A 16,785-nucleotide genomic window follows, 5' to 3' on the forward strand; every position below is an offset into this window, starting at 1 on the left:
CGCGGGGCCGCGCCGCTCCGCCCGGCCTCCTCCGCTCCGCGCAGCTCCGCGCCCCGTGCCGCCGGCAGAGCCGGCCGGGCGGCGGAGCCGCGGCTCGAACCGGCATGGGGACCTTAGGGAAAAGAAGAGAAAATCAGTGAGTTCACCGTGTTGTTTTACGCCCCAGTCTCCCCTCCCCGCGGCGGCCGTGCCAGGGTCGGTCTCACGACGCTGCCCCCGAGACCGTGCGGTGCCCGCCGGGGCGAGGGGACGGGCACGGCGCTGCCCCCGCGGCGGGGCTGGGGGGCTGCCGGAGTCGCGGGGCGGCACGCCGGGGGCTGGAGCTCCTTAGGGGCCAGCCGAGGGTGGGACAGAGAGAGAAAAGAAGCGCGGGAGGGGGTGTGCGGAGGAGGATTTTGTTTTGAACGCCAGTGTGCACCGGGCAGGCGGTTCATTGCGGGATGGAGGAGCCTCACGGTGCGGTGTGGGCAGAGCGGGGGGGGGGCGGTGCCGTCCCCGCCGTGCTCGGTCACCTGCGGCACGGCGGCAGGGGCGGGGGGCGCTGGGCGAGGGGCCGGAGCGCGGCTGTCCCGGCCCCGCGGGGGAGCGGCACCTGCTCCGGTGTCACCCCACGAGCGCGTGGTCACTTATTTTTGGTGCCTTCCCCACCGGCGCTAGCGTGCAGTGGAAGTACAGGGCGGGCGTCCCCTGTCGTCCCCCGGTTCCGCTTTCGCCTGTTTGTCATGTCGGGTGACTGCTGCGAGGATCTGTTCTAAGAAATGGCCAGATGTGCCTCTGGCTGAGCTGTGCCTGTCCAGTATGGCCAAGTCGGCCACAGTGTTACTGTAAACTTTTTTTGGGGTGTAGAAACTTCAGTTTTCCTCCAGTGTGTTGCCAAAACCCGAAATATTTTCTGCCTTAAACCGTATTTTATTACGACTGCATTACTAGGATCCTCTGCCCTATGTTGAAGAGTCACTGGAATAAAGCTAGGAGAGGGGTTTAAGCCTGTGAAAAGAAACCCCTGAAAGCTGATCAGGCTCTTGTTCTTTTTAAATGAGAACAGGAAGTCATATCACAAAGCTAAGAGGGAAATTTAGAGAAAGGGGGAAGGGAAGAGAATATTTGCATAGCCACTGTCAGCCTACGGAGGAACTCAGCGATGGTCACTGCCTCTGCAGGGTCAGGCTTGTAGTTTCCTGACTTTGAAACGCTAGAGACTTGGGATCAGTGTTGGGTTGTAAGTGACACCGTGGGTAGTTTTGTGGCTTTCCAAGCATTCAAATGAGACAGAAAGGTACGGATAAGACTTGACATTCAGTGGGATGAGGTAGGGTGTAGTCTGTTTTCATAAGGCCTACATATTTCCAGCTTCATCCAGGAGTGCCTATTTGGAGATGTTTGTGAGTTTACTTCTGTTATCTGTGTGTAATATGCACGCTGGATAAATTTCTATGCCTTTTCTTGCCAGGACTGTCAACTTGTTAATAAAGTCTTGCATAGTGTTCCAAGGAAAGTTGTATGATAGCATATAGTTGTATGTAAGGTAACTTCTTAAAGATGCTGGAGTCACTTGTTTAGGAAGACTGTGGAGGGTCTGAAATAAACCCAGGGACTCCCTGAAAAGTCAGAAGTCCCTGAAATAAACCCAAGTTTTATTAAAACAGCAGTGGTTGTTGTTCTTTTGTGAACTGTACGTTTATACTTCTGTCAGATTTTGCAGTGGTTCCTGTTACTTGCAGGCAAATATGTTACAGAACTTTTCATCAATATAATATTGTGCCTATTTACCACTTCATACAGAATTATGAACTACGCAAGCAATGAACAGACTTTAATATTATCTGTAAAAATGCACATTCTTGAAGTCTAAGGTATTATATTATCAAAACACAAGCCTAAAATTAGATATATGCTTTATTTTGGTTTCTTTTACATTTATTATTAAATACGTTTATTTTCTTGTCTATGCTATTTTTAAACAATTTCATAGGAAATAATAGTATAGAATAGATGCAAATTAATATATTTGTTTTAATTGTGAAGTACACCACTGTGAGGTTGTGCTGATATTGTGTTTACTCAACAGTGATTTTTTCCAAATTAAGTTAATAAAGCTAGCCTGGTGTTTTCCAATGTGTTTAATATTTGATTATAGTTATTTTTTTCTCCTGTACTTTTGGTGGGCACAAAAATATGTGGTGGTAGGTTACTGCATGACACTATTGCTGTTATATAGTTTGAGAGGGTTTTATGCTTGTGCTGAAACTGCAATGTAAACATAATTCCCCAACAAAGAAACAAGGTTTCTGGTAATCTTGACAGATGATTCAGGGAGCTCTATAACCAAGCACTCTGCACTCCGCATTTAGCAGAAAAAAAAAAAGGCACTTACTGAGCAGTCCCTTTGGTGTACATATTGAGTGGGAGGGTTATGTCGTTCAGTACCCTAGCTAGAAGGAGTTAATTGTCCTTTAAATCTCTCCTCCTTTCCCATGCAGTGTAAAATTTGCCACTCTGTCTTCTTGTATTTACTTCACTGTTATGTTTTCTTTAGGCAATCTGCTCAAGCATGCAGCACTGCCCCTGAATCAGCACTGGAGCTAAAGCAGACCAGTCACTGTCCCAGCCTCTCAAATCATACTCAGGTCATGATGGTGCCATTGGGGCATCTAGCCAAAGGAGCCACTTTGGAAGATCTTCTTGAAACCTGCATTCAGTCTTTTGGTGAGTGTCTGGAGGTTTTTAGAATCATATTAATTTGTTTCTGTCCTGGCTATGTTTAGGTCACTTAGTAGTGAATTACATTGATTCACTGGTGGAGTAGAAAGGTGTAAACTGAAAATTTTCTATGCTGTAGGTGACTGTATTTTTATAGGTTGGTGGATGTATTTATGCATATGTGTGTAACAGATGCTAAGAGGTTATTATGACTGCTGCTTTTTCTTCAGGGAGCAAGACAAATTCTAGTCATCTATACTTCTATGAATGTTTTTTGTTGTTCCTTCAAGTACCAATTTTGTAAACTTCAGCAAGTAATCATACTTTGCATATTGCAGTAACATTCCCATAATGTGTGTAAGCAATGTGTTCATATAAATATTTTTAAATGAGAAGAGCTATTTTTACACTACATGAGGTCACATTGTGTTGCTTTTTACATTATCAGTATAGATCTAAAGTTGCTTCTCTACAAAAGAGGAAGAATTCAAAAAGAAATCACAACTGTATACCTTTTTGTACCTATCAGTTATCCATTTGTCTTTTTACAATAAGAATTGTGGTATGGATAACCATAATTATTGCCTAAGTCTTGTATCCCTAGTTTGCTTTTCCAACTTTTTCATTAGTACACGTGTTTATATTTTATATTATCAAAATATTTTAGTACTGAAGGCACTCAAAATGATTCTGAATGATTTGCTTATAAGTAGCATGCCTGTTTGTTAGTGCTGAGTCTTTCAGTGCTATGAGTGATTCTCAAAGTATATATGGCAAAGTCTTGGTTGCAGAGTAGTCCTTAGAAAATAAATGTATTTGAACACCTACTCAGCTCTAAAAAAAAAATCTATATAGTTAAATAGTAACACATTGTGCTGATCAAGTGGTACAGAACATAAATACTTGTGTAAACAATTACTAATCTTTCATATTTGTTGGAAATTATTTTTTTTTTATCTTTAAAGCCTTCTAATCAGCATGTGCAGAGAAATGCATGTTTGAGAAAAGCTGGTGAAACCTGTAATTGTCAGTAATGTCTTGTTTCTTTTTGGCTTCTTTTCTCCTCCATTTAAATGTTGTGAAGACATATTCACTGAACTGCTGTAAAGCCCTAATTTCTTAAAAAGCGTTGATTCATATTTTTATAATTTTTGGTTCACTAAGAGTGGGATAAGACATCTAAAACAGAAGACCTTCAGGTGGTTTTAATATTGTGACTACTTGACCAATATTAATGCTCCATATTTTTTTGAAAAAGGTAATATAAATGTAACATTGTAAAAGTCTAGTAAAATTATTAAGGTTATTAATTTAAAGTAATGTAGGTGAAACCCTGAATGGGAGATTATTGTTGTCTAATACTCTGCATAACAACATACATGCTGTCAGATTCCTGGACATCCATATATTAAAAGAACTAAGGTGACCAAGAAAACTAAGTGTACCTGTCCAGTTCAGCTATATATACATATATATATAGTCCAGTAGATAGGGTTTTCTTGAACCTGGATAAGTGGTACATAGGTCTAGCAAAGTGAATTTAGTGCATCTGCAAACATTATTATAACTCACTGAGGACTGCTAGAGTTATGATGCGTGCTGCAGAATTTTAGACTGTTCATTGGGCAGTTCGTGTAGTTATACATCTTCTGTGACATTATGCATGTTCTTACACTCTGTTGGAATTTCCCATTAGGGTATTTAAATAAAAATGCAACTGTTACAACTGTAGATAACCTACATAGTGAAGTTCATTACAGAATGCTCTTGTAGCTACTGATAAAAAGACAATGCAAAATTCAGTCACATTATTGTGAATAAAGCCAATAAAGGAAGAGATGAAAAAAATTTTAATTTGGGATTTTGAAGAGAGGTGGGGGTATGAAGAAAAATGGTGGGGGAAAAGCATGGTTGCAGAATGATTACAAGCAATATGAAAGACTGAGCAAGTTTCGTCCCATGCATAGTACTGAAGTAAATCTTCTACCTTGTATGCTAATAGTTCTATTCAGAATGAGATTATATCTTCAGTCTTGGATATGCTGACCTATAATATTTTGTATATTATTCTAAAAATTCATTTTCGTGATCTGAGCAAGTTTTATTTAAATGTTAAAAATACAGAAACCCTCAAGACATTATACATTTTAAGTTTGTTTTCTAGATTTATTTGTTGTCTAGTGTTAAAGAGAACAAGAGGCAGTAGATAGAGGTGGTGATGCATCATATTTCACAAGATATACTTCATTACGTTAATATTATACTGCACTTGCTAATATTATGTTTACAAATACAATTCCTATATAATGTGTGTAGCGGAGTTTATGCTCCTGGACTCAATTATACAAGTTTGGAGAAAGCAAATAATATGTAACAAGAGACTGCTGTCAAGAATGGTGTGTAAGGAAGTTGGCAGCCTTTTGCTATATATGCAGAGACTCCCACAAGGAGGTCTAACCAAGAAAGTGTTAAGAATTAATACACACAGCTGTAAAGAAGACAAGTATAAGTATTTTACAGCAGGGATAAGGACAAGAAAGGAGAAAGTGGGATATGCTAAGCTGAAATTAAAAGTGAGAGGACTAAGCTTTGCTGCAGTGTTGTAAATGGATTCCAAGATGTTTTGTAGAAAGACAAGTTTTGTCCAGAGAACCAAGTTAATCCAAAACTTATACTAAGGAGGTAAAGAAGAAAGACCGTATCTTGGAGTTAATATCTGTAGAAGTATCTAGATAGGAAATGACACTGGAGCATGGACAGAACAGTGTAATTACAATGGTGGTGGTGTATCCACTAATTCAAAGGCCTTTGTTTTGGGGTTTTTGTTTGTTTGTTTTTGTTTCTTCTTTTTTTTTTTTTTTCTGAAAAGATCAGAAGCTTAGTCAGTTCAGTTAACTTAAATACCTGCTTTGGGATGATTAGTGTGTGCTCTTTCACCTCTTAAAGTTCTTTATCTAGAACTGGTGAATGACAGGCATGTGCTTTAGAGACAGAAACAGTGAGGGTCATATGAGGTAATCTGAAGTCATGTAGGAGATCACTACATCTGCAAGATCAGCATTATACCAATGTTTTTTCAATAGCCTGATGAGAAGGAGATGCTAAAAGCAGAGGTTTCTTCAAGTCCCATGAAAGTTTGAATCAGGATGAGTAAGATGAATCATCCTGCAAATGGGTTGCCAAAAGTAAAGGCAACAAAAAATCAAGGATGTAAGTGAGGGAAAGAGTTCAGTTTAAAAATAGCATTATGAGAGATTGAAGGCAGGAAGTGTCTTAGAAAGGAATATTAGTCCTCAGATTATGAGAAGATCTGTAGAGACTTGAAACCACTCTCATTAGGTTTAAGAGAGGAGATTTGCTTAGATAGGACAGTGATTCAAAACATGTTTTACATGACTTGGAAGATCTCTCAACATTATAAGTAGCTACAGGATGGTGTTACTGCTGTAATCTGGATTGACAAGAATTGAAGAGTACAGGTAAATGCATCACATGTGATTGCTTTAGAAAAGAAGGAGAAGGAAAGAGAAAGCAAAAAAGGGAGGAGAGTGTGTAGAGAGGAAGAGCAGAAGGCAGGGTAAAACGATCAAAAAGGCTAGAAAGTACAGCAGCTGCAGAAAGGTTAGATTCAGTGCAACCTCTACATCAGAGGTGTTGATTCTGAACATAAAGATCATAAAGAAGTAATTTAAAGTAGTGTTCAATTGGCAACAAGATGGCTGAAATTGTGAGTTCAGGAAAGCAAAGAAGTAGTTAATAGGTCTTGACCTGGAACATGACAGCTTCAGGAGGGAGATAATTTATTGCGGAGGAAATCTTCATTAGTGACTGTGGTTTTGGAGAGGAATTGTCAGTAGAACAGTGACTTTAGCCCCCTGCATCCATGTTTTTCCATTATGTAGTATATAAAAAGCCTGGAAAAGAATATACTTTTGACTGGCAGACAGTTCTCTGAGAGTCAATATGCCTTTGTCTCCTTTTTGTTGCTAGTTACAGACACTTATGCTTAGTTTTGAAACCAACAGAGTGGGCCCTAGTTTGCTGGTCCATGGCCACAATGACTGCTAATGCTAACAGTTCAGTAGAACACAGGAAGCATATAGTTAGTAGCACAGCCCTACTTTTTGCTGTTTTTTTAAGTCATCTTTGTGAGACTGCATAAATGCATAACATATATTTAGTCCAGAGAGTGCTACAGATCAGAGAGAAAAAATTCATCAGCAGTGTTTACTTCACTGGATACCTTAATTTGTTAACTGTATATCTGCTAAATATTCATCACATTTATCACCTTAGGGTATCATGCTACCGTGAGTTTGAAGTTCTGACTATTTGTTATCAAGTCAGTTTCTAATCTAGAAAATTTTTTTTCTCTTTGTAACTTCACTATATGTTTGTGCATGGTAAGAGGTCTCTGTTTTCTCTCCTTTGACTGTGTTTTTTTTAATCTTATAAATGTACCTTTCTTAATCTTGAGTAAGGTTTAAGTGTGCTTATTTTTTTAAACACACCTTTCAAAGATTCAATGAGCTGTTTTAACATGAGTTCAAGCTTATAGACCATGTAGGGTCAGAGAGCCTTCTCTTCACCCACGCAAAATGTTTGTTTTACAAATTGTTTTTGAAAGTGTTTAAAAACTCTCTTACAATCAGGACAAAATATATATTCAGCATACTGCCAATTTGATATCTCCCCATTTTGTCTGCAGTAAAGTCCCAAAATGTTACTTGGAACTACCTAACAAACAATTCCAAGAGTGCACTTGAAAGTCATAATTTACTCAAACAATTGTGTCTTCCTAAAAAAATCTGAGAATTTAAAAGCTGAGAATTCCCTAAGATCTCAAAATTTTAATGTCATGAAGGTATTTCTGTACGTTACCTTTCAGTGCAAGATCATACTCTTAGCTTGTTACATTTGAGCGCTGGAAGTATGTTTACTGTAGCACATGGAAGACCTATGCTTATTCTACAATTCGGGAACTTCAGTTAAAAAGAAATCAAGAAATATCATCTTTAAATGCATGTCAGGGTGCATTGTCCCTGTGTTTGTTTTCCTGAAAGAAATGTAAGTAATGGGTCTTAGGAAAGCAACCATATTATTTCCTAGAGCAATGTAGCATAATTCTGTGTAGAATCTCATCCATGACAAACTGCTTCCAGTGGAGCTATTTGTTTATACTGATATGGCAGTTTTCATAAAAAAAAAAAAAAAAGTATTTAAATGCATGTCTGGGCTAAAGGAAGCTGAAAATCATGACTTAGAAGATTAGCAATATTCTTAATAGAATTTATGTGAACCTAATATAATTTGCAACTTCTAATGGTCACAGTGGTCTTAGACAGTTAGGTCTAAGAGTAGGTTGTGATGTAAGTTGTTCTGCAGTGTTTGATCAGTGCTAAACTAACTTGTTGCTTCAATGTGTGATACTGTGAGATGTTTGTAAACAAACCTTAGAAACATTGAAAACTACATCTGGACTAATCTGGATGAAAGATGTCATGGAATTGTTTTGACAGAAATCTGACAATGGTGCTGGTTGCCTCTCAGATGCTAGCTGCCTAAAACTGTACAAGATAATCATAGTTAACATTTTCTAGAATAAATGATAACTACATTAGCGGAGCTGTCTAGTTATGTGAACTGATAATATTTTTATATCGCTCATATCAATCTAATGCAAAAACATACTGAGTCTTAGGAATTCTTTGAGAGCTACATTGCATCCATCTTGCAAACAATGAAACTGGCAAGTTAGAGTTCACTCTTTGGAGCGCTAGCCATCTTCTCCTCTAAAATACAGAAAAATTGAAAATTTTATCCAGTTACTATTATTCCCCTTTCAGTTATCTAGAAAAACCCATTCTACTCTTAACTTAAATACATTCTTCCAGTCTAGTTAAAACATAAAATAACTAGTAAAACAATCATGGTTCAAGTACCAAGTTTATCCTTTTATCAAATTTATTGTATACCAAATTCTAACATAGAATTCTGATTCAAAGGCAGTAAAGTCTTTCAGGGCATATATGCACTATGGTAGTTTCCTTTTTTTCTGTTAGATTTACCTAAACAGTCATTTGGTTTTATCTCATGCTGCACAAACTTGCAGGGTTCTACCCTTTGCCCTTGAAGCCTGGGCTGAAAGCTGAGGTCTCCAATCCTCCCAAAAGTAGTTAAAGTTTATTCATAATACTGTTCTGCATTAAAATGCTGTTGATCATTGTGTGTTAAGTAATCTGAGTGCGATTTGGTCAAATACAGTGCAGAAACTTTAGTATTGCTTGGCAACAGAAACTACGTTAATGATCAATTAATGACATTGTGGGAACAGAAGAGTCATTACTGTTCTGTCGAATGCATGACATTGTGGGAACAGAAGAGTAGTTACTGCTCTGGAGAATACTAAGTACTGTTTAGCTAGCTATTAAAGTTAATTGTGATTGTGCCAAAATGAAAATTATTTCTTTTTTAACCTGATGTCTGTGAAAAAGTTTTCCCAAAGGAAAGGAACTTTAGTTATCTTTATATGTACTATAACATTCTATTTAGCTAATTTGACTTCAGTTTTTCAATATAATTTTCCAAAGCCAAGAAATAAGTAATAAAACAAAATGAAAAAAACTTAGACATTTTGCTTTATAAAGCAGTCTCCTATTTACTTAGAATTTTCAGTCATATCCCTGTGGTAAATGTGTCTTCATACCTTTAAATATAAATTCAGGAAAAATCAATACAACTTTTATTTAGCAATGCAAAAAAGCTTAGACAATAATAGAAAATAATTAATTCTCCTGAGATTCATTCTCACCCAGCAATGCAGATATCTGACAGTGCAACCTGGTGATTAGGTATGTTTTAAGTTTGGAGTGAAGCTGCAGAGGTTTTTTGGTCCAGGGTGAACAAGAGATGTTTCAGTCCAAGGATGAACTGTAGTGGTTTAATGCTGGCCATCAGCCAAGCACCATACAGCTGCTGACTTACCACCACCACCAGCGGGATGAGGGAGAGAACTGTAAGAGTAAAGCTGAGGAAACTCATGGGTTAAAATAAAGGCAATTTAATAAATTAAAAAAAAATAAAACCAACAACCAAAAACCCAGAACAACATGCAATGTGAAATACTCTAATTGCATCACCAGCCACCTGATGCCCAGACAGTCCCCAAGCAACAGTAGCCCTGCCAAATTTGCAGTCTGTTTTTATATGCTAAGCATTGCATGATAGGATATAGAATATCCCAGTGGTCAGTGGGGGTCACCTGCTCTGTCTCTGTCCCCTCTGAGCTTTTTGCCCACCCCCAGTCTCCTCGCTGGTGGAGCAGTGTGAGAGGTCATGCCCCAGATGGCAGGTTAGAAACTAGTTTGCCAAAGTCTGTAAACACCAGTTCCAGAAATATATCTAGAAGTTGGAGCAAAGACTAGGAAGCTTAGGTATGTACATGAGGGAAATTTGAAACAGTAAGTCAAAAATTTTAGAGCAGGAGTAGGGTTGGAACATGCACCACTAATGAAAATCAAGGTCAGTGGGACCCAAGCGATCTGCAACATTTTCAAGTCCTTGAGTGGCAAGCAGCTTGGTGTCTATTAGTCTGTTACACTTTGAACCTTTGGATGGGACAGACCTTGTGCGTCCTTGGATCTGGTGATTAGCTGCTCCAGGATCAATCAATGCAGTTAGAGAGAAGCTTGTTGTAAAACATCGCAGTTGTGCGGATGCATGTTAAGCATGCATCTGGATTCAGTGGTCAGACAGTGATACTGGCCTCAGAAGTTTCTGCTTCTGTTCTGGGAGTCTCTTATCCATCAGTACTTATGCCAGCACAGCTGCGTTGCCAGGCACTACATTTGAATTATTCAGGAGTTTCTTACAGCTCAAAAGATGCACTTCAGTATCACCATTCAAAGCTTTTGGAAATAAATCTTGAATGCTAAAATTATGTTTTGTAGGTTTTGGAGAAAAAGACTATTCAATTGAAAAGTTTGCATCTAAATTTGCTAAAGTCAATATTTTAAACATCCTGTAGAACGATATATGATGTGTGTCCGTGTGTGCGAAACTTTTCTCTTCTATGTAGCTCATCTGAATTTCCAACGCTAATGGAATGCTTTCCACCCACATTGCATTTGGTTTCTCTCAAAGTACATTTTAATTTCTGAAAATCATCCCATTTCCCCTTGACAAGAGCTTTTATCTCCTTGTTTTCATTTCAAAGAATTACCCACCTAGAGCTCTTTCTGCAAGATGTAGCTTTCCAAAAGCTGTTTCTGAGTGAGGGTGATGGCTTTCCCTTGAGGTTTTTCTCCCCTAATGTTCCCTACCTTCACACAGAACAGTCTCATTATCCTTTTTGGATGCATATTATCCTCACTTATGTCTTGGATATATCTGCATTGTTTATGAGCATTTGGAGGAACAGCAGTGGGTTTCCCCTCCCCTGTTGGGGAGTTTGAAGGGAGTAGACATCAAGAAACGGCTAGTTTATGTGGTTTCTTCTAACATCTGCAGTTATTTAGCTTTTTTAGAGTTCTCTTGGTCCAGGATTGATCACAAAGTAGCGTGATTCTTTCCTCTCTGGAAAACACTGGTTTGTTCTAAGTTTAGTTTTGGATTTTTTTTCCTAAGACCAATTACTTGTGTAAATAAATTTATGTATAACTCAATAGTTGCAAGTGTGTATGGACAATAAGCCACTTTAAAAAAGACACAAACAAATCAAACCAAAACTTTAGCACAATTTCCTGAGTATTTTGATGCTGTCTGCTAAACATCATGCCACTCCTGTTGCCTGAGGGGGAGTACCACCATCCTGTACAGAATTAAATGTAAGCTGGAGAGCTCAAGCCTCCACCTGCTTTCTGCTGCAGCTAAAATTAAAACAAGCATTCTGCTACCTAATTACTGTGTCATCTTTGTAAGGAGATTCTAATTAAGCTATATTATTTCTGAACGATGTTAAGCACTTAAGATAATGATCTGAAATAAAGAAAAATTCACTTAGGACAAGTGTGACATTCTACACTTAGGGTAATCAGTTGTAAAAACAGTATCATAAAATCCTTCATATACATCGTTAGTACAGAAAAGGATCTCAATGTGAAGCTGGACTTCAAAACTGAAAATGATTTAATGATGTTGTATCACTGCAGAAACTCTAAGGCAATAAATGCAGGCATAGAGGGATGTGTGTACTTTTATATTTTCTATATACATTATATATGTAAACTTACGTATATTAAAATGTGTGTGTAAAGATATTATGTACGGGATATTAAAAATGATATTTTAACTCTAGTGCTAAGAACTCCTCTGAAGTCTGTATTCAGATTTGCTTCATAAAGGTGCAGGCTATTCAGAAAACATCAGTAAAGTTGACCCAAGAACTAGAAAACCTGGCCTCTGAGGGAAAAAAAATAAAAAAGGACAAATTTGGTGTTTCTTAGCTCAGAAAAGGCATCAGGGAAGCAATCCTTAAATAGAGAAAATAGATGGATAAGGAAAACAAAATTTCTTTTCTCTCTTCTGGAGTCCAGCCATAAGCTGCCCAAGTTGCCTGAAATATTTGATTTGACTGAAAGGAGAATTTTTAAATGATGGAGATGCTCAAGTGCTGTAATAAGTCACCTACAGGGGCTGTGAAGTCCTCATCACTGTAGAATTTTAACAACAAATTAAACTGGTTCTGAAGCATACTGTTTTCGAGAAAGCTGATTCTGCATTGGAGCAGTGAAATGGAATATATTAGCTCTTATCCCTGATTTCTGCCAGCAGCTGAGCTTTCAGCTGTCATTAAAAATTAGTCTAAGTTGAATCTGCTGGCTGACCCTCAGTGATGGTGTCATAACTGATGAGCAGAATGGTGGCTTCTTATGAATCTGATTCTGACCAAACGTGATCAATGTCATGAAGACAATTAAGTGACTACCTCTGTTACAGGGTATCAAATTCCAACACAGCAATAATAAGCCTGTAGTAAGAAGGCTGCTAAGTGTTGCACAAGTTTTAAGCTAAAGGGGAACAGAGTGTTTCCTGTTTGTAAAGGGAATTTCCAGGGAGTATCCACTAAATACTCATTAAATATTTTATTTCATTTTGGTTGCTTCTAGCCATTTTAAGGTTATCTTCTACTACTGCACCTCGCATGTGGGGCAGAGGCATCGACTTACGGCTGTTTCAGTTCAGTCACTAAACCCTCCCATGTACTCCCACATGTATCTGTCTATTTTGTACATGTCTCTGTGTTTCATCAATGTCTTTGAGACCTTAAGAACATCAGTTCCCTCAGTTTTCAGATCACACGCTGATTTAAAAACCTTTGCAGACATTTATAGCACCATCCCCACACCATCTTCTTTAAATTACCGGGAAAAAGGAATTGCAGAAATCTTGAAGAATGCTGTGTAGCACATCAGTATAGCAACCCGCGACTTTCAGCTTCGCACTTAATAACTTCTGGCAATTGCTTGATGCTTTCTTGCATTGCATTGTTTTTTGGTGCTACTTTTTGATACCCACTGGAAGACTTGGGGGAGTTTAAAAGAAGTTGTTCACCTTCTTAGTAGCTTAGTCACTGATCACGTGATGTCAGTGCTCTGTGATTCACTTCTGATTCATTTCAAATTGTACACCAGGTAATACAGTTGGAACCTGCTTAGAAATAGACAGTGTTCATGAAATAAAGGCCTCTTAGACCTAGGAAAGCTAACTTTTCTTTCTTGCAGAATTCATTTCGGTTAAGGAATGCCATCCGTGGCATTCCTACTATTGCCTTATCATCATGAGTAGAAGGGAAGGTCTCAGTGCAACGATCTTGTCTATTGAATATACTCTTTCTGTTAAGTATATTTACCACAGAGTTGTGGACATCAGGACCTGGTGAAAAGCAGGTAGTTTGCTCTTAAAGTCTTACTTACTAATTCTTGAGTGATTTGTTTCTCTAAAGTATTCAAGGAACAAGAGATACTTGAGTTATTTCTATATCACGGATCACAAGGAGTCACTAATTGGATATGCAATAGAGCGGCTGATGGGCCTAGATTAAAATGTTCTTATCCTTGTGTGTTCTGAGTCTCATATAAGAAATGGAACTTTTGTAATTGTAGGTTTTAGTGGCTTTGTGTTACTACACAGATAATAAAATATTTATCATTACATGTCTGTGCTTTCATTCGTGGAGTTAAATGCTGGAGAAGTATATTCAACTCCTGCTTTCTTATTTGTTTCAGAGAATATTTATTAAAATTTTAGTACAATAAGGGAATTTACAGAAGGAAAAGCATGCAACCAGTTGGTTATTTGTATTTTGCTGCAGTGAAACAAAGCTAAGGCTTATGCAGTATTTTGCAGCTTTCTTGAAGGTAAATGACCTAACTGAAACACACCCATTCCACTTTATTTAGTATTCACTCTGTGGTTTTGCTCGCAGGCTGTGTGGTTAGAAACAGATACACAAACGGAAATGAAAATGAGTCGCAAAGTTTTAAAACAAACTGCTGGAGGTTCATGAGAATGCTGCAGAGGCAGTCAGAGGCACTCATGCAGCACAGTCAGGAAAGCCCTCTTATTGGCTCCACCATTTGCACAAAGATGCTTTACCATAACTTCTGTTACTTCCATACATACATCAAGTGAGCTCTTCAAAAAGTAGTGACCTTGTGGTCAGCGTTGTGGAAGATCCAATGACAGCTCTGAAACTGAAACTGAGCTGGAATGTCTTCTCACCTAAGGCCCATTAGGGCTTTTTGAATTATGAATTTGTTGTATGCAAATGGAAGAGAAATCAGACTCAATATTTTTCTTTTAGTATTTTCCTTTTCTATTTGCTTTATCATGGTGTATGTAGTTGAAAAGTGCTTTATTTTAAAATTGGGCAGGAAGATGACATTAAATATACTGCACATTTGTAAAATTGTTTGCTGCTGCAATCAGTTCCATGCAGGCTTGCTGTTCAGTGCTGAACTGTGCTGGTAACCTTTAGATTTTTTTTGCTGCATAGTGTTTATTTTGTTTTTTGAGCCATCACTAATACAATATTTTTTCTTTGTGGAGGTGAGCCCTTTAGTTGGGTGAGAGAATGCATAGCTCAAAACCTAGTACTGCTTTAATATGTGCAAAATAATGGCATGTCATTGCAGTGAAGTCTACCTCTGTTGCAAGATAATTAGATTTGGATGTGGTGAAGCATAAATACACTTTTATTATGCAAGAAAATACCATAAATGTGTTGATCTACTTACTAATAGTATGCAGAACATGCTGGTTTTTTCCATGTCTTTGTGAAATGGAAAAGGTAAAATGGAAGAGAGATCTTCTGGAAGACAGAAGTTTGATTTGGAACCTGGTGCCAAGTGGTACCTGTATGTCATAGCAGAGGATTTTGGAATACACACAGTGAAAGTGCTGGGAGAGAGAGTTATTTTTTGTCTTTGTCATCTAAAAGTGATCTATATGGAGCACTTATGAAAAGCTGGTGATTTAATTACATCTGTGTATTCTTAATAGTATGTGTGCATGTAACCATTTGGCTTCCAAGTTAAGCATATACTGAACTGCTTTTCTGATTAAACAGGAGCTATTGGAAGGAGGTTCTGGCAGAACACCAAGTTTTGTAAAATGCATGAAAATTCATACAGGCCTCTGTGTGCAAGGCCTAAAATAATTTTACTCTTCCTGAAGACACTGGTACAAAATGCCAAATACTAAAGGCCTGAATATGTATTGATTCTTGATGTCCCAGCCTTCCTCTGCAAGTTTCCTACTTCTCTACCTGAATAATTTGCTATTTTGCCCTAAGTGCTCATGCTGTAATACCTAGGCAGTTTATATCTCAGAAGGATTCTTCCAGGAATAAATTTAATTATGTGTGAACGCAAACAAGGAACGCATAAACTTTGGTTCATGCTGTTAAACTGAGAACTTGTAGCATAAGCCAAAAGGCAGATCAAGAACTTTTTATTACTTGGGGTCTACACTGCTCCCATTTTTGGGGCTGTAGGACAGGCAGACTTTCCCCTCGCCTGTATCGCTGAATGCGGAATTGCTCTTTACAATTAAGTGTAACTGCAGAAGGCAACTTCAGAAAATGGTGTCTCATGTTCAGTGTTGAAGGTCACCTGATGCATAAAATTCTCATCCTGGGCTTGCTAGTGCTGAGCAGTTGCTGCTATTCATATAGTCTCTGCCAGAATTTACTGTTCAGAATTTTTTACTTGTCTTGCCTGAGAGGATGACTGTAATAAGATATTTTGTTGTTTGTGTTTATTGTACTGAGTTTCCTGCAAACTGACTCTGCTTTTGCTAGAAGAGTGAAGTTACCCACACTAGTTATATGATACGCAGCATGTTCTCTGCTTTCAGGACTCCAAACAGTCAGCTACAGCAATAACTTCGCTTGTGAACTACAGATCTAGGCCCTTCTGTGTCACCTTCCTACTAAACTTCATCTACTTTGTATGAAATAGAGTCAGCCTGTCTTCCAGTTTAAACTGAATTTGATGGAAATATAGGAATACCAAAGAATGTGTGGAAGAGAGACGTACAGATAAGTGCCCACATTGATATAGGAGCAGCTGTGTGAGCCCAGACTTGGTTTGATTTGATCTGCTTTCTGGCCAGGCAGCCTGGAGTCAACTGCAACATGTATTACTTTTGTGTAGCTGATAGCTTTAAGCATGGCATCATTGTGAGGAAGAGAATGAAAAGACTTTCAGGGGAGAGTACAGTTATAAAGGGCATGAGTGGGACTGTTGTGGAATGAGGAACAGAGAAGACAGATCTGGAGGAAATTGGGTTTCATTAGTTCTACCAGAGATCCAATGTGTTGCTGAAAAGGAAGGGCTTGGACTCTGGTGTTCTCTCTTCACATTCGGTACCTTCCTGTAGAAGGGCATGGAAGTTCTTGCTCAATAACTAATGGGGATTATCTTCTTTTGCCAATGGGCTAAATTTAATGTTCTTTTTTGGTGATGTGCAATTTAAAAATGACTTTTCTCCCCCTTTCCTAGTAATAGATGCCATTTTATATGCTGCAAATCTGCTGTTTCACATCCCTCTTCCATTTTGCCCTATTGTGCATTGCTTCTGTAT

The 16,785-nt window shown here is 38.4% G+C and overlaps 1 protein-coding gene across 2 annotated transcripts in view; it reads left to right on the plus strand.

The window, feature by feature from the left end:
* The first annotated feature begins 3 nt into the window (after positions 1 to 3).
* The window catches only part of RASGRP1 (RAS guanyl releasing protein 1), a 42,953-nt gene continuing 26,171 nt past the window's right edge, over positions 4 to 16,785 (plus strand). For both annotated transcript variants that reach the window (XR_010431343.1, XM_064658483.1), the window contains exons 1-2: positions 4 to 136; positions 2,537 to 2,706. Coding sequence is in view for 1 of the 2 variants with exons in the window: in XM_064658483.1 (XP_064514553.1) it covers positions 105 to 136; positions 2,537 to 2,706 (202 nt within the window). In the remaining variant the exon portion in view is untranslated. The remainder of the gene's footprint in view (positions 137 to 2,536; positions 2,707 to 16,785) is intronic.

The sequence above is a fragment of the Pseudopipra pipra genome, chromosome 6 (assembly GCF_036250125.1).
Source record: "Pseudopipra pipra isolate bDixPip1 chromosome 6, bDixPip1.hap1, whole genome shotgun sequence".
NCBI classification, from domain to species: Eukaryota; Metazoa; Chordata; class Aves; order Passeriformes; family Pipridae; genus Pseudopipra; species Pseudopipra pipra.